The sequence below is a fragment of the Onychomys torridus genome, chromosome 1 (genome assembly GCF_903995425.1).
Source record: "Onychomys torridus chromosome 1, mOncTor1.1, whole genome shotgun sequence".
NCBI classification, from domain to species: domain Eukaryota; kingdom Metazoa; phylum Chordata; class Mammalia; order Rodentia; family Cricetidae; genus Onychomys; species Onychomys torridus.
Window position 1 is genome coordinate 28,966,413 of NC_050443.1, and position 22,682 is coordinate 28,989,094.

General features: G+C 49.2%; 1 protein-coding gene across 1 annotated transcript; it reads right to left on the minus strand.

Moving 5' to 3' along the window:
- Nucleotides 1-916: 916 nt before the first annotated feature.
- On the minus strand, nt 917-14,484 carry Prodh2 (proline dehydrogenase 2). Its single transcript, XM_036185662.1, has 10 exons — nt 14,305-14,484; nt 14,034-14,230; nt 13,801-13,939; nt 13,632-13,718; nt 8,867-8,947; nt 8,640-8,795; nt 8,395-8,561; nt 5,005-5,115; nt 3,451-3,536; nt 917-1,089 (listed from the first exon to the last, which is right to left on the minus strand). Exons 1-10 carry the CDS (start codon nt 14,476-14,478, stop codon nt 917-919), a joined length of 1,371 nt encoding a protein of 456 aa, XP_036041555.1. The 5' UTR covers nt 14,479-14,484.
- Nucleotides 14,485-22,682: the final 8,198 nt, after the last annotated feature.

Sequence of the window (22,682 nt, forward strand, 5' to 3'; positions counted from 1 at the left end):
GTACCACTATGCTTGGAATTTTATATGTGTTCTGGAGATTAAAGTCAGGTCCTCATATTTTTGTGCATCTGTAGTGGGTACCTGTTCCACCTGTGACCTTGAGGTGCCAGCCTCCTCTGAGCTAGCTTAAGACCTAGGCACATACCCAGGCCCCTTCTCTTCTCTCCCTTGTGGGCTTGGACAGTGCAGACTGACCCAGTCAGCAGAAGCAGTGCGGGACCGGCCATCAGCCTTCCAGGACTCTGTGATGGATTATCATTATCCTGTTTAGTGAGTTGCTCTCTTCAATATAATTTTTTAAATAAATAGTTCCTTTATCAATATCCGTGGATAATCTGCTATATGCATCAGACATTTTACTGACGGAGACATCTCCGCAGCCTGTTCATCAATGCTTATTAGCTGAAGGAACTGTCCACCCTCCTGAACACGTGGCCTTGGCTCAGGATTCTCATAGTCCCCAGTGTCTGCTCACCAGCTGTGTTGCTAAGTCCACATCCTCTGACATGGAGAGAATTCTTGAACAGATCCCTGACCGAGTTCACTGAAGGATGGATGACCACAAGTCATCACCACCCTGGGTCACCTAAAGACTCTGTCCCTCTCTCCTCCTCCTCCTCCTCCTCCTCCTCCTCCTCCTCCTCCTCTCCTCCTCCTCCTCCTCCTGCTTCTCCTCACTATGTAGCCCAGGCTGGCTTGGAGCCAATGATCCTCCTGCCCCAGCCTCCCAAGTACTGGCATGGCAGGAGCATTCCACCACAGAGGATCTCTTGAGTTTCAGACATGCCTCCCTTAGCCAAGCTCTGCTGGCCGAGGTCGAGATCAGCCCTTCTCCAAGGAGGCGGCTTCAGGGAGGCACAGGCAGTCTTGGGACCTTTATTGAGACATGGCCCCAACAGTGCTGACGGAGTGACCCTTAGGCCTTCCTTCCCAGCAGCCTCCGCCACAGTTCTTGGCCGAGCAGTGCTTGTTCCCTGCGGACACCCTGCAGCACACTCCGGTTCTCTTGGGCCCTCCGGATCAGGTAGGGGATCACCTCCTCCAGGCAGCCATAGGGAATAGACTTATATACCACATATCCAGCCTGTCCTGTTGGGAAGAGTATTGGCAGAGTGCGGGCTCAGAGAGAGAGAGAGAGAGGGAGAGAGAGAGAGACAGACAGACAGACAGACAGAGAGACAGACACAGAGAGACAGAGAGACAGACACAGAGAGACAGAGAGACAGACACAGAGAGACAGAGAGACAGACACAGAGAGACAGAGAGACAGACACAGAGAGACAGAGAGGTTCCTGGGCATCAGCAGCAAATGCTTCCCTTGTTCAGAACATGGCAGACTAGGTGAGTTAGACATAATTCACTACTAAAAACACTCAAGAGCAAACATTTAAAAGAAATAATTTTCCTCTTCTCCCTCTGTCAACCCTTCCCTTCCTCCTTCCCTTCCTTTCTGTAGGTTGTTATGAGATTGGCTTTTATTATGTAGCGCAGGCTCAATTCCAACCCCAAATCTTCCTGCCTCAGCCTCCTGAGTGCTAGATTACAGGTTTACATCATCACCATACCTGGCTAAAAACAAAACAAAACCAAACAAAACCCCCTCAGTTTATTAAGATACTGCTAAGAGAGCAAGAAGTTTATTAATTCAAGAATTAAGAAAGTAGAAACTCAGAGAGAGATGGGGACACAGGAAGCCACTCCTTCCCTGATTCATGCTGAGTAACCTAACGTGTATGTCATTACACGGGAGCCTGACTGGGCTGGGCATTAGAAGAACTCTGTCCCATATTAAGCTAGAATTGAAAAAATTGTACCTCCTACCTCTCAACACTCCTAGAGAATGTGTTAGGCCCAGAGAAGCCAGAAACTTTCATCACCGCTTGGTTGTGTTGTGGTCATGGGCTAGCTTGTTCACACACTGGCATCCTAAATTTGTATCAAGGTATCTATTGAAAGAAGCCTTAGGCCCAATGTGGTGGGGCATGCCTTTAACCCCAGCCCCCTGGAGGCAGAGGCAGAGGCAGAGGGTTTTTGTGAGTTTGAGGCCAACCTGGTCTACTTGGGAGATCAGGCCAGCAAAGACTGCATAACAAGACCCTGTCTCAAAAACAAAGTAAGTAAGCAAATAAACAACAAAAAACACTGTAGTGTGGATCGAGAGCAAGTGGTCTTTGAAAACAGTAGCGTCTCTGTGTTGTGTGTGTGTGTGTGTGTGTGTGTGTGTGTGTGTTGTGTGGGGTGTGTGTATGAGTTGTGGGGTGTGTGTGTGTTGTGGGGTGTGTGTGTGTTGTGGGGTGTGTGTGTGTTGTGGGGTGTGTGTGTGTGTGTCTGTGTATGTGGGGTGTGTGTGTATGTGTGTTGTGGGGTGTCTGTGTGTGTTGTGTGTGTGTCTGTGTTGTGGTGTGTGTGTGTGTGTGTTGTGGGGTGTGTGTGTGTGTGTGTGTGTTGTATGGGGTGTGTGTATGAGTTGTGGAGTGTGTGGGGTGTTGTGTGGGGTGTGTGTGTGTTGTGGGGTGTGTGTGTTGTGGGGTATGTGTGTTGTGGGGTGTGTGTGTGTTGTGGGGTGTGTGTGGGGGGTGTGTGTCTGTGTGTTGTGGGGTGTCTGTGTGTGTTGTGTGTGTGTCTGTGTTGTGGTGTGTGTGTGTGTGTGTGTTGTGGGGTGTGTGTGTGTGTTGTGTGTGTGTCTGTATTGTGGTGTGTGTGTGTGTGTTGTGGGGTGTGTGTGTGTGTTGTGTGTGTGTCTGTATTGTGTTTTGTGTGTGTGTGTGTGTGTGTGGTGTGTGTGTGTCTGTATTGTGGTGTGTGTGTGTGTTGTGGGGTGTGTGTGTGTGTTGTGTGTGTGTCTGTGTTGTGTTGTGTGTGTGTACAACCTGTGGAGGCTGTTCCTCTCCTTTTCACCTGTGTGAGAAGGGCCTCTTTGCCCTGCATAAAACTAGACTAGTTGGCCGCAAGCTTCTGGGCAGCCTCCTGCCTCCGCCTCCCATTCCTATAGACATTCTCGGATGGCAGACGTTTACACTGCTGTCTGGCTTTGGCATGGGTTCTGGGGATTTGAACTCAGGTCTTCAGGCTTGCATGTTAGGTGCTCTACCCACTGAGCAATCTTCCCAGGAATAAAGTGCTTTTGTCACCCTTAATACCCCACAGGAAGAAAGGAATCTGATCTAAGTCCTCAGGGAGCAGCAGGCAGGACCCTGAACAACAGGAAAGATGGCATCATACACGAGAACCAGCACAAATCAGGAGAGAAGACAGGCACAGCCCTGCGGGGCTTCAGATATTGGAATGCTGGTCTGTCTGTCCAGAAGGAGCTAGAGGAGGAGCCAGCTGCAGGTTCTGTGTGAGCGTGGAGCCAGATAAGGTTGGAAACGGCAGGAGGGGTCTGGGTGAGAGGGAATGGGAGGGAGAGGGTGGGGGTCGGTGGGCATGGAGGGATGGCCATTCACATACCTAGTGCCAGGGAGACGTGGTCACACATGCCCAGAAGTTGTCCAAAACAGACAGGTCCATCCAGAGGAATGCCCAGCTCCCACATGCTGCAGAAGGGGTCACATTATCAATCCAGACAGTGGCTAGGTCTAGAGAGCAAGTCAGTCACCCAAGAATTCAAATATGGAGGAAGAGCAGGTGGCCAGCTGGATCCCAGGTCCACACCCACAGACTCAGCCAGGGATCAAATATGAGGGTGGATCACATCTGTGCTAAAGAGCTGCCCAGGTGTCTCCCTAGATTGTCCTCAACGGTGCAACTATTTATGTAGCGCCTGCACTCATTATTCTAGGTGTCAGAAATAAGCTTGATGACTTCAAGCACAAAGGAGGATGTTCATATGCAAATATTCAAATAGTACATCTTCTGATATGAGGGACTTGAGCATCTGAAGATTTTGGTCCCCATGGAGATTGGTCCTTGAACAAATTCCACAGATTCTGAGAAATGACTCTACCCTCAAACTCAATGGCAAATAACCACTGCAGGGCTGGAGAGATGCTCAGTGGTTGAAGTGCTGACTGCTCTTCCAGAGGACCTGGGTTAGACTCACAGAACCCACAAGGCAGCTCAACAACTGTCTATAACTCCAGCTCCAGGAGGTCTGAAGCCCTCTACTGGCCTCTGCAGGAACCAGGCATGCACACAGTGCACACATTATACATGCAGGCAAAATACCCAAATACATAACATTTTAAAAATAAAAATAGGTTGGGCGGCGGTGGCGCACGCCTTTAATCCCAGCACATGGGAGGCAGAGGCAGGTGGATCTCCGAATTCCAGGCCAGCCTGGGCTACAAAGCGAGTTCCAGGATAGGCTCCAAAGCTACACAGATAAACCCTGTCTTGGAAAAACAAACAAATAAATAAAATGAAATTTAGTAAAGAGCTCTTGCTTTTGCAGAGAACCCCAGTTCAGTTCCCAGCACCCAAGCCAGGCAGCTCACAACTGCCTGCAACTCCAGTTCCAGGGAGTCTTGCTCTCTCCTGGCCTCCCCTGGTACTTGCATCCATGGGCACACACACACACACACTCACACACACACACACACACACACACACACACACACACATCAAATCAAACCAATGAATCAATAACAATTCTCATGCGCTCTCTTGAGCTTTCCACCCATTGAGCCTCAGCTGCTCTCTGGAGTCCTTAGCAATCCCTATGTCTCAGTAATGATAATGCCCTGTCACATCTGAGCCTATAGGACATACACAGGCATAGAAGGGGTTAATTTTTTTTTTTTTTTTTTTTTTAAAGATTCTTACTTTGTAACTCAGGTTGGCATCAGCTTGTTGATCCCCCTGCCTCAGCTTTCTGAGGACAACAGGTGTGCATGATCATGCCAGGTTGGAATTAAATATTTTTACTATTCCATCCATGCACCTCCTCACTGGACTTCTTCCTGCCCCCCCCCACTCACTACACCCTTTCCATCACTGTCCCGTTGTCACAGAAAGGGATTGGGCTTCTGAGGAGCACTGGTTTCTCATCCCTCAACCTCATACCGCTTAGTTGCCTGGTGAACAGATTCTTCGTTGTGGGAAGCCACCATGAGGTGGCACAGAGGGCCATGTTGGGACACGCGGCGTAGCATCAGCTCCAGACAGCGGCTATAACTAAAGAGAGAGACTCTGCTCAGTTTCTCTAGGGAATGAGGAGAAGTCCACTGGATGGGACTCCTGCCCTCCTTTGTTCTGCGGGCACAGGCTCCTCTCTTGTAACCTGGTGAGTTCCCGCAACAGGAGTCAGGATGGAGGATGGGGTGAGAAGCAGGGTTTTGGTTTGTTCTATCCTAGAATTCATGGTCTTCCTGCCTCAGCCTCTTATGGACAAGGATGACAAGCATGTGCTTCTAAAGGCCCCCAGTGAATGGCTTCTGACCTGAAGACTGTCCCACAGCAAAGCCATGTCTGTGCCTAAGACTGCATTTACCCAGAATTAGACAGTGCAGCAAGGGTGGATTTCTTTTCTTAAATTATATTTTATTCAGTGTGTGTGTGTGTGTGTGTGTGTGTGTGTGTGTGTGTGTGTGTTCTAGAGTACACTTGTGGAGGTCAACTTGCAGGAGTTGGTTCTCTCCTACCACGAAGGTTGCAGTGATGGACTCAGACCATTTGTCTTGATGGCAAGCTCCTTCACCTGCTGAGCCATCTCGCCAGCCTGTGGTTGGTTGTCCTAATTTTCTTTTTTCTTTTCTTTTTTTCTTCTTTTTTGGTTTTTTTGAGACAAGGTTTCTCTGTAGCTTTGGAGCCTGTCCTGGACTAGCTCCGTAGCCCAGGCTGGCCTCGAACTCATAGAGTGCTGGGATTACAGGCGTGAGCCACCACCGCCTGGCCCTCCTAATTTTCAATGTGACATGATGTGGAATTATGTATAAGAGGGCATTCTTGGTATGTCTGAGATGACATTGCCACAGAAGTTTAACTGAGGAAGAAAGGAGCTCCCCACCCCTGCAACACACCCTGCATGCGAGTGGCACCATTTTATGTATTGTAGTCCTAGGTTGAAAAAAAAATGAGAAAGTAAAAGCCAGGAGTGGTGGCGCACACCTTTAATCCCAGCACTTGCAAGGCAGAGGCAGGAGGATCTCTGTGAGTTCCAGCCTGGTCTAAAGAGTGAGTTCCAGAGCTACACAGAGAATCCCTGTCTCAAACAAAGAAACAAACAAACAAACAAACAAAAACACCAAAAACCAGAAACCCCCAAACAAACAAACACCCACTTCCAGTTCTCTGCCTCCTGACTGTAGATGCCATGTGACCAGCTACCTCCCACTGTCATAGCACCCTGACACTGAACTCTGTCCCTGCAAACATGAGTCAGCACAAGGCCTTCCTTCCTTAACTCGCTGCTGTCGGGGATTTCATCCAGCATGGAGAAGAGGAACGACCGCATCTACAGACATTAGTAACAACCCTGGTACCCACAAATGGTGAGCAGCCATCAAATGATGACATGCAGGAAAGCTGGGGGTGGTTGGGACCTGGCGGGTGAAGGAGGAAGGAAGACACACAAGATGTTTGGAACAGAGTCCTGTGGCAGGTGATGAGCAAGTGAAAGATTACATTGTGCAGGTTTCATGGTGCAGGCCTGTCACTCCAGCTACTTTGGACAATGAGGCAGGAGGATTGCAAATTCAAAGCCTGCCTGTGCTACAGAGTGAGTTCAAGGTCACCCTGGGAACTTAGCAAGAGTCTGTTTCAAAAACAAAAGTAGAAGGAGAGCTGAGAATATTCTTCAGTGGTAGATCCCCTGCCTAGAATCCCCCAGAGAGGGGCTGGGGTGTGGCTCAGTGGTAGAGCCCCTGCCTAGAATCCCCCAGTGAGGGGCTGGGGTGTGGCTCAGTGGTAGAGCCCCTGCCTAGAATCCCCCAGTGAGGGGCTGGGGTGTGGCTCAGTGGTAGAGCACCTGCCTAGAATCCCCCAGTGAGGGCTGGGGTGTGCTCAGTGGTAGATCCCCTGCCTAGAATCCCCCAGTGAGGGCTGGGGGTGTGGCTCAGTGGTAGAGCCCTGCCTAGAATCCCCCAGTGAGGGGCTGGGGTGTGCTCAGTGGTAGAGCCCTTGCCTAGAATCCCCCAGTGAGGGCTGGGGGTGTGGCTCAGTGGTAGAGCCCTGCCTAGAATCCCCCAGTGAGGGGCTGGGGTGTGCTCAGTGGTAGAGCCCTTGCCTAGAATCCCCCAGTGAGGGGCTGGAGTGTGGCTCAGTGGTAGAGCCCCTGCCTAGAATCCCCCAGTGAGGGGCTGGAGTGTGGCTCAGTGGTAGAGTCCCTGCCTAGAATCCCCCAGTGAGGGGCTGGGGTGTGACTCAGTGGTAGAGCCCCTGCCTAGAATCCCCAGTGAGGGGCTGGGGTGTGGCTCAGTGATAGAGTGACTGTCAGGCTTAGGCAATCTGCTTTCCTTCAAAAGAAGAGTTACATGCTGTTGTTTTTTTTTAAGTGTGTGTGTGTGTGTGTGTATGTGTATACATGTCTATGTATTCATGTGCACATGCATACATGTATGGGTTATGGCCCAAGGTTGCCGCTGGGTGTCTTTCTTGATGGATCTCTACTTTGTCTACTAAGACCAGGGCTCTCTCTCACCGGGACCTGGGGCTTGCTGACTAGATTGGGTTTTGTGGCCAGTGAGCTCCAGGGATCCCCCTGCCTGTTTTTTTAGCACTGGGATGGCAGTAACAAGCTACCACCTGCAGCTTCGTGTGTGTGTGTGTGTGTGTGTGTGTGTGTGTGTGTTTGTGTGTGTGTGCATTCCCTATGCACGCACACATAGAAGACAGAGATCAACATTGGATATCATCCTCCAGCTCTATGTACCTTACTGCTGGAGTCAGGGTCTCTCTCTGAACCTAGAGATCAACGTTCCAGCTGCATGGACCCCTAGTGAGCCTGTAGCACCTGCTTGTCTCCACACCAGAGCATTGGAGTCATAGATGTGTTCCGTGGCACATGGTCCTCATGCTCATGTGGCAAGCACTTTACCCACTGCATTGGTTTGAAAGAAAATGGCCCCCAAAGGGAGTGTCATAAACGGGAGCTGTGGCCTTGTTGGAGGAAGTGTGGCCCTGTGGAGGCGGGCTTTGTGTTCTCATATATGCTCAAGCCATGCCCAGTGAGTCAGTCTACTTCCTGTTGCCTATATATCACCATGTAGCAGCTGCCTCTCCAGTACCATGTCTGCCTGCACACATCATTTTTCCCATCATGACAATAATGGACTGAACTTGTGAACTGTAAGCCCGCCCCAGGGAAATGTTTTCTTTGTAAGAGTTACCATGGTCATAGTGTCTCTCCACAGCAGTAGAAGCCTACCTAAGACACCCACTGAGCTGCCTCTCCAGCCTTGTGACACATTAATAGTATTTATCATTTCTCTTACCGCCTCTCAGCTCTGTCCCTACCTTCGGCTAGTGGCCTCATAGTCAGGCTGAACACAGTCTTCTTTCCCATGGAGCTGTGTCAGGGCTCTCTCTTTGTCCAGATAGGCACCTCGTACCAGCTTTACCCCAAACGCCAGGCCAGCTCTGAGTGAGGCCTCGGCATCCCTCTCCAGCCGTGTGTGAGTTTCCTGCGGGGCACACAGGCAGGCTCAGGAGGATCAGAGTGCTTGGTCCCCACCCACAGCCTTTTAGAGCACGCCACCAACCTTCAGATAGGCCTGGTAAGTGTTCCACACCCAGGGTCCACCTTCCTCAGGTCTGTTCCAGCGTATGGCCAGGGCAGCCACGAACAGAGAGAGTGCAGGGTTGATGAAAGTGTACTCAGCATCCACCAGGAGCCTCACATGCTGGGCCCGGGCATGCTGAGGGGGAGAGAAAGATGTCAGGGCCAGCAGTGTCCAGGGGGTGGGGAGCCAGGCCACCCACATGTTACCTGTGCCACGCGGTGCAAGCGGCTGAGAGAGGCCTGCAGGTGTTGATTCTGTTCGGCGCTGAGGTAGGAGAGCTGGAGATTCTAAGGGGCATCAGGGAATGAGAGACTGCTCAGAACTACCCCCAGGACCCGAGTCCTCTCTCCACCAGTAAGGTGTGTGTGTGTGTGTGTGTGTGTGTGTGTGTGTGTGTGTGTGTGTGTGTGAATTTGTGGGAAATCAGAAAGGTGATTCGCAGGGTGTGATAACACATGCCAGTAATCTTGCAGTTTGGGAGGCTGAGGCAACCTAGGCTAGTCTATCCAATGAGAACGAAAGAGGGTCAGTGAGATGGTTCGGTGGCTGAAATCACCTGCCGCTACGTCTGATGACCTGAGTTCAAGTCTTAGGACCCATGTAGTGGAGGAGACAACTGGCTGTCTGCTGTCCTGGAAGTTGTCCTCTGATCTCCACTCCACGCTTTGTCGGGCATGTATATAGGCGCTCGCGCACGCGCACACTTGCCCACATGTACACACACACACACACACACACACACACACACACACACACACAATGAATAAATAAATGTAGCAGAATTTTAAAAGGTAATAAAAAAGGAAAGAAAGAGGGAGAGAAAAGCCAAGATGAGATCCAGTCTCAAAAAAGAAATAGAACCACCTCATAAAACAGGCATGGCAGTGCACACCTGTAATCCTATCAGGAGATGAAGGCAGGAAGATCGGGAGCTAAAGGTTATCCTGGGCTACAAAGTGAGTGAAAGGCCGGCCTAGGCTATATGAGACCCAACCTAAAAAAATCAATAAATAAGTGAAAAACAAGAAAAGAAAAGATCAAACCAAAACTCACCCTCAGACTGATGGGGAATTCTGCAGCATGGAAGGGCATGTGTGTGCTCCTACTGTGTGTATTTGCTGAAGTTCATCAAGGGGTATCTCTGCCCCCCTCCCTCCACTGATCCCCCAGGATCTCATGTATCCCAGGCTCACCTAGAATTTACTGTGTAGCAAGGATGATCTCTGACTTCTGTTCCTTCTCCCTCTGCTTCCCAAGTGCTGGGTTTGAAGGTGCTTAAAACCAAATCTGCTTTGATTTGTAGTTTTCATTCAACATAAGTATTTTTAGCCCAAAAGGCAAAACTAGTTGAAATAATTAGGAAGCTCTAAGCCATGGCCTTCTGAAGCACTTGGTAGAGGAGGAAACTGATGTCAGCCGTCAAAATGCATCACAACATAAGACAGATCCATGGGCAGATAGGTCAGATTTTAGGTGGGTGCTGTTGGCCCTCCCAAACTATAGGTTCTGTTTCCATGGATTCAGCCCATGGCAGGTCAAAAATATTCAGAAAAGCACTGCAGAGCTGGAGAGAACGTGACCTGCTTTATCAAAATTCAGTTACCAGCCTCACAGCAGGAGGATCACAAACGCATGTAACTAGTTCCTGGAGATCTACCGCCCTCTTAAGGCCACTGAGGGCACTGCACACGTATGGTGCACACAATACACTAGAAATAAAACAATTTATTTAAAGAGATAAACCATGCATTTGCATTAAGCACATTCATATGCGGTCCTTATTCCCTGAGATGGTTAGCACCATCAGATTGATAGAATCTAGAGTCGTCTGGGGGAGCAGGCTCTGGGCATGCCTGTGGAGGATTATCTTGTGTTGAGGTGAGGAGATCCACCCACAGAGGTGGCACATGGTCCTTGGTGGGGACCCTGGATTGCACAATGGAGAAAGGGAGCTGAGCAGCAGGAAGCTAATGCTGTGGCACTTTGCTTTCTGATCCTAGATGCCACATGACCAACTGCTTCCTCCTCCCGCTGCCTTCATTTCTTGGATGGTAGACCGCACCACACATTAGGAAGCCCAGACAAACCCTGTCTTAAGCTGCTTTTGCCAGAGTATTTTATCACAGCACCAGGAAAAGACACTTCAACACATCCTTACTAACGCTGCAGAGCGGCTGAATATGGAGCAGTTATGCTGCATTCGATGTGACGAGTCACCCAGGGATGATTAAAGAGGCTGCCCATAGTTTACAGCCAAATAAGGTGCGATTTTACATGTTGGGACTTGAGGACCCTCAGATTTTGGTATCTGAAGGTGGTTTACTGGGATGATGGTGTGGCTAAACATTAAAGGTGGCAAATGCATGGGTGGTCACTGAACAATGAACTTTTCACTTTTGTTTGTTTGTTTGTTTCGTTTTGGTTTTTTGTTTGTTTTTTGAGACAGAGTTTCTCTGTGTAGCTTTGCGCCTTTCCTGGAACTCACTCTGTAGCCCAGGCTGGCCTCGAACTCACAGAGATTTGCCTGGCTCTGCCTCCAGAGTGCTGGGATCAAAGGTGTGAGCCACTACTGCCCAGTTGAACTTTTCACTTTTTAAATGTTTTCCCTGCAGTGCTGAGGATAAGCCCTGGACCTTGTGAAGACCAGGCAAGCTCTCTATTACTCATCTATATCACAGCCCCTCACTGGGGGATTCTAGGCAGGAGCTCTACCACTGAGCCACAGCTCAGCCCCTCACTGGGGGATTCTAGGCAGGTGCTCTACCACTGAGCCACACCCCAGCCCCTCACTGGGGGACTCTAGGCAGGGCTCTACCACTGAGCCACACCCCAGCCCCTCACTGGGGGACTCTAGGCAGGAGCTCTACCACTGAGCCACACCCCAGACCCTCACTGGGGGATTCTAGGCAAGGGCTCTACCACTGAGCCACATCCAGCTCCTTACTGATATATTCTAGGGAAATTCCATAGTTGCTTCTAGACGTGCATAGCTCTGCTTTGTTTCTTAACATTTTGTTATGAAAAATCTCAAACACATAAAATAATAAAAAAGAGACCAGATACAGTGGCAAATACCTGTAATCCCAGCACTGGGAAAGCTGAGGAGGGAGGATTGTCTGTTCCAGAACAGGTTGTCTCAAGGAATGAGTTAGGAAAATATACTCCCCCAAACAGTATACATTTGTCATGCCAAAAATCTCAACAGGACTCCTAAGAGCGGGAGTGTGGGGTGTCTGACTCTTTCATCTGCTCTTAGGACCCTTTTCCTCCTACTGGGTTGCCTTGTCCAACCTTGATATGAGGGTTTGTGCCTAGTCTTATTGTAACTTGTTATGCCCTGTTTGGTTGATATTCCTGGGAGCCCTGCTCTGTTTTGAAGGGAAATGTAGGGGAAAGGGAAGGTGTGTGTGTGTGTGTGTGTGTGTGTGTGTGTGTGTGTGTGTGTGTGTGTTAGCAGGGGGAGGGACTGGGAGGAGTGGAAGGAGCTATGAAAGAAAAAATAAATAAAGAATATTCAGAGCCAATAGCTACTTTGAAAAGCTAAAAGGAAAAAATGTCAACAGGAGCTAGGGTGATAGTTTGGTGGGTAAAGTTCTTGCTGGACAGGTGTGAGGATGGGGATAGGAGTTCTGGTTCCCAGCACCCACGTGAAAACCCAGGAGAGACAGTATGTCTGCAATCCTAGTGGAGTTTCAGGGATGGAGACACGAGGACCCTGGGGCTCTCTGCCAGCCAGTGTGGCCATTCCAGTGAGCTCCAGGTTCAGTGAGAGACGCCTGTTAAATATATAAAGTGGGACAGCCAGGTGTAGCAGAAGCAGGCTGATCTTCCTGAGTTTGAGGCCAGCCTGGTCTACATAGAGAATTGTACGACAGCCAGGGCTGTGCAGAGAGATCTTGTCTCAAACAAAACAAAAAGATGGTGAGTGATAGAGGAATATACCTGTTTGCCGCCTCTGACCTCCACATGTGCACATGCATGCGTTCTCTCTCTCTCTCTCTCTCTCTCTCTCTCTCTCTCTCTCTCTCTCTCATGCACACACACACACACACACACACACACACACACACACACTCTTGTATGTGCACATACATAAATAAGATACTGGAATAATATAAATGAATAAATGAATGCAAGAATGAATGAATGAAGCAAGGACCTCATCAGGGTCGAGCATGACAGCAAACATCAGTAATGTTTGGTTACTGGGCTACATGGTAAGATCCTGCTTCAAAAAACAAAACAAGACAAAAGGAAAACCTCACTGGTCTTATCAGAGTTTACATGCAGCAAGCACACACCAGTGTAGCCGCTGATTGACTAAAAACATATTTTCTTTAAACCAGACACATGCATGTATCTCTAGCAAGTTGGGAGGTGGAGGCAGGAAGACCAGGAGTTCAAAGAAATTCTTGGCTATACAGAGAGTTCAAGACTACCCTAGGATACACAAGACCCTGTCTTAAAAACAAAACCACCACCACCAAAAACATATGTATAGTTCTTTTTAAGTTATGTGTATAGACGTTTTGTCTGCATGCCTGCATGTACATTACAGGTATGCCCAGTGTCCATTGCAGTTGGGATAGAGGGCTGCATTCTCTGGAACTGGAGTTATGTATGGTTGTGAGCCACCATGTGGGTGCTGGAAACCTGGGTTCTCTGCAAGAGCAACAAGTGTTCTTAACTGCTGAGCCCTCCCTCGACCCTGCGTTTTCCAGACAAGTCTCTCTATAGCCCAGGCTGACCTCAGCGACTTGATCTTCCTGCCTCAGCTTCCCAAGTGCTGGGATTACAGGCATGCACTGTCGTGCTCAGAAACTGGCCAAATACTCATGTCCTGTCCTCTGTGGAGAGGGTGCTGCTGTCCTGACCCTTCCTTTGGAAAGCTTCTCACCCCCCAGGACCCCATGTGACCCATATTTATCCATGTCAACCATATCCTCAGTGACAGTCACTTATATTCCTTACCTGGCCCGAGTCCATGGCTTCTGCCAGCCTCTCAGGGCTCAGCTCCGAGGAGCCGGTTGGCCTTTGGATCCAAGCCGACAGCTCCTTCTGAAATGGGATAGTGGCTGGCATGATGAGGGTAGCCTGGTGGGCTGCCACACCTGTGTCCCCCATCTCTCTTGTCACTTACACAAAGCTGAATGCTGGTTAGCGCCGTCACCTTCAGCTGCATGAGGCTGTTTCTGGCTGTTCCAGAGGTGTCCATGAGAGCTCGTGACCAGTCCACACAACGTAGCATGGTGTTGAGGTTCCCTTCATACCAGGATTCACTGTCCGGCCAGTGGGGGTCAGCTTCCAGAGCCTCGCGAGCCCCCTTCCTGCCGTCATTCCTTCCTCCCTTGGACCCCGCTTCTCTCTACTTACCTGGTCTTGGCAATGGAGCCAGGTTCCTCTTCTGTGGGCACTGCCAGCAGAGGCAGGAGTCCCAGGGCCTTCAGCTGCTGGACACAACCCCTCACCTCCTCTGCTGTCTCCCCGGCCACAAACTGTCCATAGAAGGATGCTCGGAGAAGTGCGCTGGAGATCCGAGAGCCCAGGAGTCGCTGAGACCAGGCCTGAAACTGGGTGACAGGGAGTTTGGGCTCAGAGCCAGGTGTGGGCAACTTCCGGGCCAGTCCTTGTGCCGACTGCTCACCGCTAGTCCATGGGTGACCAAGGGAGGCCAGGCGCATAGGCGAAGCACCAGCCAAGCCCGGGCCAGTTCCGCCGTTCCCTTGAGATGGAAGGCCCCACCATCAAAAAGCACGGGCTTCCAGGCACCTGTAGAGGGCTTGGAGAGGCGGCAGAGTGGCATACGTGTCCAGAGCATTGTTAAGTCCCTGGTCACACCACACCAGGGGCAGAAAGCAGGTCTATCGATGCCCCTTGCCCAGCTGGGGGGCAGTGACTGATTAACTGGGCAAGTCTTTAGGATAGCAGGCTCTTTGGGAGGGGGAAGTTAATAATTAATGGTTGGGGACAGAGGTCAGAATAGCCGTAACAGGACAGGTAACCCCCCAGTGACAGCCCCCAATAACCTTCAGCCTAACAGGACAACAGATCTCAGGCACCTAACTTGCACTGCTGAATAAGCAGCTTGACTCAAGAGCAGGGAACTCAGGTTCAAGTTGGTTGGCTTTGCAACCTCAGCTAAGCAACCTCACTTCTTCTGTGGCAGCAATTTCATCTTACAGGGAGCAGCAGTGTAGAATTATTGCATACACTTCAACAGCACATAGCCCACAGCCCTGCTACCCGTGCTAAACATGTAGCATACAGAACTTGAACATGGACACCAGGAAAAAATGTTCATAAGGACACTAACTCCAAGTGAAAGCAACCCAAATATCCACCAAACGGGACTGGATGATGACATCAAGGTGTTCCAAGAGGGACTCAGGCAATGAAAATAATGAGATATTCATACACTGCCAAATCTTTCTTTTATTTTTTAAATTTTATTTATTTTTTATGAGGTGGTGTGTGTGTGTGTGTGTGTGTGTGTGTGTGTGTGTGTGTGTGTGTGTTTGACTGCGTGGACTTCTGATTACCACATGCATGCAGTTCCCTCAACGACCAGAAGAGGGCATCAGATCCACTGGCGCTGGACCTAACAGAAGGTTGTGAGCTACTATGTGGGTGTTGGGAACCTAATTTCAGCGCTCTCTCTGCAGGAGGCACATTGAGCTAAGCTATCAAGTTTTTAACTATCAAGCATCTCTCCAGCCCTTAATTGTTTTTGTCTCCAAGTTGTTAGGTTTGCACTAAAAAGCACTTTCATCCAATGACATGCCTGCCCTTAGAGTGTTTTGTTGCTGTTGTTGTTGTTTTAGAACTATTTTTAATCATTTTAATTACATGTGTGTCTATCTGTGTAAATGAGTGCAGGTACCCATTGAGAGGCCTTAAATCCACCCAGCGCTGGAGTGTTAGGCATCTGTGAGTCAACTGACATGGGTGCTGGGAACTGAACTTGGGTCCTCTGGAAGAGCAACTAGGGATCATAAATCCCATAGTCATCTCTCCAGCCCCATTAGAGTATACAAACAAACAAACAAACAAACAAACAAACAAACAAACAAACAAACCAGAGCCTCACTGTGTAGCCCAGGCCATCTCTGAACTTACAGCAATTCTTCTGTCTCACCTCAGCCTCCCAAGTGCTGGGATTACAGGCCTGCAGCATCATGTCCAAGATGTGTGTGTGTGTGTGTGTGTGTGTGTGTGTGTGTGTGTGTGTGTGTGTGTGTATGTGTGTGTGTGTGTTAATATGTGAACCCTGAGGATGACACAGACTTCAAATTTCACTGGGTGCAATTCCTGTGGGGATCACAGACACATCAAAACAAGGAGGTAGGGATAAATGCATCTCTGGAGGAAGAAAGTATCCTGACACACTGGCAGCACTGAGCTAGGGCTGGGGAGCGGGATATTGAAAAATGAACCAGGCATGGTGGCGCACACCTGTGATCCTAGCACTGAGGAGGATGAAGTAGGAGTGCCTCAAAAAGCCAAATAAAAACAGAAGCAAAAAATAAAAAGTAAGTTAGTGGCTCAGTGGTTAAGCACACAGGCTTCCAGAAGATCCAAGTTTGGTCCCAGCAGCCACAGGGCAGCTCACACCTCCATTCCAGGAGATCTGATACCTCTGGATGCACATACAAGCAAGACACTCACATCCAGAGAGAATACATAAATACAATAGAGCCGGTAAGATGGTTTAATGGGTGAAGGAGCTGGTCGACAAGCCTGGAGTTCAATCCTCAGGACCCATAAGGTGGACAGTGAGAAGTGACTCCCACAAGTTGTCCTCTGACTGACACATGGACTCTCTGGCAAGTGTATGCTGGCCCACATTCTCATAAAACACATAAATAAATTTAATAATTAAAAAACCAGTTAAGATGAGAATAAGTGTGAGGAAGATGGACAGAAGCTGTTCAGGGAGCGCTCGGTGCCTGCCTGCACGCACATAACGCGGTGGGCTGGCTGCTCAGTGGTTGGAGCAGGAGGTTCTTGGATTGTTTTGTTTTGAGGCCTAAGCTGGCCTGTAACTTACTATATAGTCCAGGTTAGTCTGGAACTCACGATCCTTCGGCCTCAGTCTCCCAAAGGCTGGGATTAGGGGAGTGTACCACCACGTCTCCTGGGAAATTCCTGAACAAAGTTTTGTGGGGAAATGAGGGAAGGTTTTTACTAATAGCAGGAAAGCTGTAAAGTGGGAGGAGCCAGAGGCCTCTCACTGGTGCTGACTGGGTTACATGACAGCCTTTGTGCCAGGGGTGGAGGGTACTGGTCGCCTTGGGTTGTTCGTCTGCTCCTATACAGAACTCTCATCTACAATTTCCCAAAGCAAGACCACGTTATCTCCTGCAAAAGCAGGGGAGGCTTTGAGAGATGGAAGAATTAGACAGCTGAGAGGCTGACGGCTCCAGAGACATTGTAAGAGCCTGGAAGCTGGGGACGTAGCTCCATGGAGAGCTCTTGCCAAGAATGCTCAAGGCCCAGTGCTCTGCCCCCAGCTCCGTCCACAAACAAATCAACCTCAAACTCAGAATACAGCCTGTTATGCTGAAATAACTCATAAATGCCAACTGTTATTGTTGCAAAATGGGTTTTCATAATTGGCTAGCACATAAACCCTGGAACATGACCAACCTTCTTGCTGTTTCTTCCACCAGCTAGCCAGCCTCAGCTACTGCCGCCCCTAGCATTGAACTTGAGTTTCAAGAAGGTCCCTCCCACTAACATACTCCTGGAATGCTGCCTCAACGCCAGCATGGCCACTGAACCTTGATACTGGGACCAGGGACTGTTTACCTATAGGAGACACCCCCTGACCAGGTTTAGTCTCAGCCCAGCTCTAACCCAATCCTCCAGAGCTCAATACATATGAGTAACAAGCCGCAGCTAGAGCCGGTCTTTTCAAACGTGCTGGTACCGCCCCCTGGTGGAGATTTAGGGAAATTGCACAAATGTCTGCTCTTGCTTCATTAATAGGCTGGTCCCTTCTTCCCCAGCAATCCCACTCATGCAAAACCCATGTGTTCTATTAGCTCATTGGCTATCCCACCCCCAAAGTGTTATTTTAATGTGCAGACATGGAGGTGCATGCTTATAATTCAGTACTGCGACTAGGAGGCTGTGACAGGAGGATTGCGAGTTCTAGCTCAGCCTGGGCTACATAGTGAGGTCCTATCTCAAAACAGGGCAGCAGCCGGGCGGTGGTGGCACACACCTGTAACCCCAGCACTCGGGAGGCAGAGGCAGGTGGATCTCTGTGAGTTCAAGGCCAGCCTGGCCTACAGAGCTAGTATAGGACAGACTCCAAAGCTACCTGTCTTGAAACCCTGTCTTGAAAAACAAAAAAACAAAACAAACAAACAAACAAAAAACAAAACAAGAAAAACAGGGCAGGAGATAAAGCTCAATGGTAAAACTTCCACTCAGAACCTAGCAACACAAAATAAATTTATTGTGGTAAAAATACACACAAAATAAAAACTTCTATCTTAGTCACTTTTTAAAAATCTTTATGGACTGGGTGTAGTGGTGCATGCTTAATTCTAGCATTTGGGAGGCAGAGGCAGGCAGATCTCTGAGTTCAAGGCTAGCCTGGTCTACAGTGTGAGTCACAGGACAGTTAGGGTTGAACAGAGAAACCCTGTGTTGAAAACAAAACAAACAAACAAAAGAAAATGTGAAGAATGGTGGAGGAAAGATCTCTGAAGTTGACCTCTGGCCTCCACAGGTACATCATGTGCACATGCACTCCCCCCACACACAGGTGCATCATGTGCACATGCACTCCCCCCCCACAGGTACATCATGTGCACATGCACTCCCCCCCCCCAGGTGTATCATGTGCACATGCACTCCCCCCAAACACATGTGCATCATGTGCACATGCACTCCCCCCCCACACAGGTGCATCATGTGCACATGCACTCCCCCCCCCACAGGTGTATCATGTGCACATGCACTCCCCCCCCACAGGTGTATCATGTGCACATGCACTCCCCCCACACACAGGTGCATCATGTGCACATGCACTCCCCCCCAGGTGCATCATGTGCACATGCACTCCCCCCCCAGGTGCATCATGTGCACATGCACTCCCCCCCCAGGTGCATCATGTGCACATGCACTCCCCCCCCAGGTGCATCATGTGCACATGCACTCCTCCCCCCCCACAGGTGCATCATGTGCACATGCACTCCCCCCCCACAGGTGCATCATGTGCACATGCACTCCCCCCACACACAGGTGCATCATGTGCACATGCACTCCCCCCCAGGTGCATCATGTGCACATGCACTCCTCCCCCCCACAGGTGCATCATGTGCACATGCACTCCCCCCCCCACAGGTGCATCATGTGCACATGCACTCCCCCCAAGCACACACACAGGTGCATAATGTGCACATGCACTCCCCCAAGCACACACACAGGTGCATCATGTGCACATGCACTTTCCCCCCCAAACACACACAGGTGCATCATGTGCACATGCACTCCCCCCACACAGGTACATCATGTGCACATGCACTCCCCCCACACACAGGTGCATCATGTGCACATGCACTCCCCCCCACACAGGTGCATCATGTGCACATGCACTCCCCCCCCACACAGGTGCATCATGTGCACATGCACTCCTCCACACACAGGTGCATCATGTGCACATGCACTCCTCCACACACAGGTGCATCATGTGCACATGCACTCCCCCCAAACACACACACAGGTGCATCATGTGCACATGCACTCCCCCCAAACACACACACAGGTGCATCATGTGCACATGCACTCCCCCCACACAGGTGCATCATGTGCACATGCACTCCCCACACACACAGGTGCATCATGTGCACATGCACTCCCCCCACACAGGTGCATCATGTGCACATGCACTCCTCCACACACAGGTGCATCATGTGCACATGCACTCCCCCCAAACACACACACAGGTGCATCATGTGCACATGCACTCCCCCCACACAGGTACATCATGTGCACATGCACTCCCCCCACACACAGGTACATCATGTGCACATGCACTCCCCCCACACACAGGTGCATCATGTGCACATGCACTCCCCCCACACACAGGTGCATCATGTGCACATGCACTCCCCCACACACAGGTGCATCATGTGCACATGCACTCCTCCACACACAGGTGCATCATGTGCACATGCACTTTCCCCCACACACAGGTGCATCATGTGCACATGCACTCCCCCCAAACACACACAGGTGCATCATGTGTGCATGCACTTTCCCCCCACACACACGTGCATCATGTGCACATGCACTCCCCCCCCCAGGTGTATCATGTGCACATGCACTCCTCCCCCAAGTACATCGTGTGTACATGCACTCCCCCCAACAGGTGTATCATGTGCACATGCACTTTCCCCCACACACATGTGCATCATGTACGTGCACTTCCCCTCCACACAGGTGCATCATGTGCACATGCACACCCCCTACACACAGGTGCATCATCTGCACATGCACTCCCCCAAGCACACGTGCATCATGTATGTGCACTCCCTGCTACACACAGGTCACATTCCATCAATCACCCCCTTTTGCTGACTGGTGTGCTGGCACACTTGGGCTGTGCTCACACCTTGAGAAACACTGTTTGAGCACAGAGGAGCACATCTCTCTACAAGGCTCCAGTTTTGATTCTTTGGGGACTGACACCTGAAGAAGCAGGTCACTGTGTAATACTGCATTCGCTTCTGAGAGACTGCCAGACTGGTTCACGGCCCCCAACCATTTTCCCTCTCTTCATCTGTTCGCGTTTTCTCCACCTGTTTGACAGATGTTGTTGGTGGCTTTAATTTTCTTTGCTTTATTTTTATTTTATGAAATATTTCTTTTATCTTTTGATATTATGATATAATTAATCATTTGTATTTTTAGAATGTATGTGCGTGTATCTGCATGCAATGTGTATTCAGGTGCCTGTGGGAGGCCAGCAGAGGGCGCCTCACTCCCTGGAGCTGTAGTTACAGATGGTGTGAGACACCCAACGTTGATCCTGGGATTCGAACTTCTGATTCTCTTACCTCTACCTCCCAAGTGTGGGATTATAGGTGTGTGACAGCAGGCCCAGCTTTCCTTTATTTATTTATTTATTTATTTATTTATTTATTTATTTGAGACAGGGTTTCTTCTGTGTAGCTCTGTGCCTTCCCTAGACTAGCTCTGTAGACCAGGTTGGCCTCGAACTCACAGAGATCCGCCTGCCCCTGCCTCCTGAAGTGCTGGGATCACAGGTGTGCGCCACCACCGCCCAGCCAGCTTTCCATTTTTATGAAGCTCAATTTGTCCACTTTTCTTTCTTTCTTTTTTTCTTGTTCCTTCTTTTTTGTTTTTTTTTGTTTTTTTTTTTTGTTTTGTTTTTGTTTTTGTTTTTGTTTTTGTTTTGTTTTGTTTTTGTTTTTCAAGACAGGGTTTACCTGTGTAACCCTGGCTGTCCTGGAATTTACTCTGTAGACTAGGCTGGCCTTGAACTCAGAAACATCTACCTGCCTCTGCTTCTCTGCTGGTGTTAACAGGTGCACCACCACACCCAGCTTCTTTTTAATTTTAAAATTTCTATTATTTATTTTGTGTGGAGTGAACTCACATGCCATAGTGCATGAGTGGAGGTAAAAGGAAAACCTTTGGGTATGGACTATCTCCTTCCACCATGTGGGTCCTGAGGCTCAAACTCAGCTTGTCAGGCTTGATGTCTGGCATCTTACCCAATGAATCATCTTGCTGGGCCTATTTCTTCTATTACCTATATCCAGGAAGCCACAGCTAAGTTAAGACATTATATCCTCTGTTTTCTTCTGTGATATTAGCTTTAAGTTTTGACCTTTGATCCAATGTAATTTTGATTTTAAGTTACTTTTATATCTCATGTAAAGTCATGTGATATCCCATTTCCCTGAGGTCAATGGTCAGTCAAAGAACTGCTCACCCACATCAAATAGTCTTTGCTCCTTTACCAAAAAGCATCTGGCCAGGGCTGGAGAGATGCTTAGCAATTTGGAGAACTTGCTGCTCTTACAGAGGACCTTGATTTGGTTATCAGTCACACATGGCAGCTCACAACTATCTGTAACTCCAGTCCCCAGGGATCCAGCACCCTCTCTGGCCTCTTCAGGCACTAGGCATGCACATGGTACACATACATATATGCAGGCTAAGCATTCATACATGTAAAATAAAAGTAAATATTTTTTAATGTCTGGCCATATGTAAGAGGGCTTATGTCTTGGATTTCTATTTTAGTCCATAGAATATTCTGGAATAAAATAAAGAAATGAAATAATGTATATGTTTGTCCTTGTGCCAGCACCAGAATGTTTTGATTACTGTTATTTTTCTTTCTTTCTTTCTTTCTTTCTTTCTTTCTTTCTTTCTTTCTTTTTTTTTTTTTTTTTTTTGAGCTGAGGATCAAACCCAGGGCTTTGCACTTGCTAGGCAAGTGCTCTACCACTGAGCCAAATCCCCAGCCCGATTACTGTTATTTTGTAGTAGGTTTGGAAGAGAAAAAGCATGAGTCCTGGGCAAGCAAGATGGGCCAGGGGGTAGAAGCACTTTGCCAAGACTGAGGGCCCAAGGGAAAGAGGTAACTCTCAGAAGTTGTCATCTGAGGGCTAGAGAGGTGGCTCAGTGGTTAGGAGTGCTGGTTGCTCTTGCAGAGGATCCAGGTTCAGTTCCCAGCACCCACATGGCAGTTCACAACCATCTGTAACTCTAGTTCCAGGGTATCTCTTCCCTCTCTTGGGGACATGGTGTACAGACACACAGAAATGCAGATACTATATGTATTGCATCTCAACCTTTGGCTAAGATCAACTGTAGATACTACACATAATTTAAAAATAAAAATAAATCCTGGCTGGGTGGTAGTGGCGCATGCCTTTAATCCCGGCACTCGGGAGGCAGAGCCAGGATGATCTCTGTGAGTTTTAGGCCAGCCTGGTCTACAGAGCAAGCTCCAGGACAGGCACCAAAACTATA

Coding starts and splice junctions, on each gene's coding strand:
- Prodh2 (XM_036185662.1), bottom strand. CDS start 14,478: ATGCTCTGGACACGTATGCCACTCTGCCGCCTCTCCAAGCCCTCTACA. Junction 8,948..13,631: donor AAGCCATGGACTCGGGCCAG/GTAAGGAATATA, acceptor GATGCCCCTTAG/AATCTCCAGCTCTCCTACCT. Junction 1,090..3,450: donor CCACGTCTCCCTGGCACTAG/GTATGTGAATGG, acceptor TCTTCCCAACAG/GACAGGCTGGATATGTGGTA.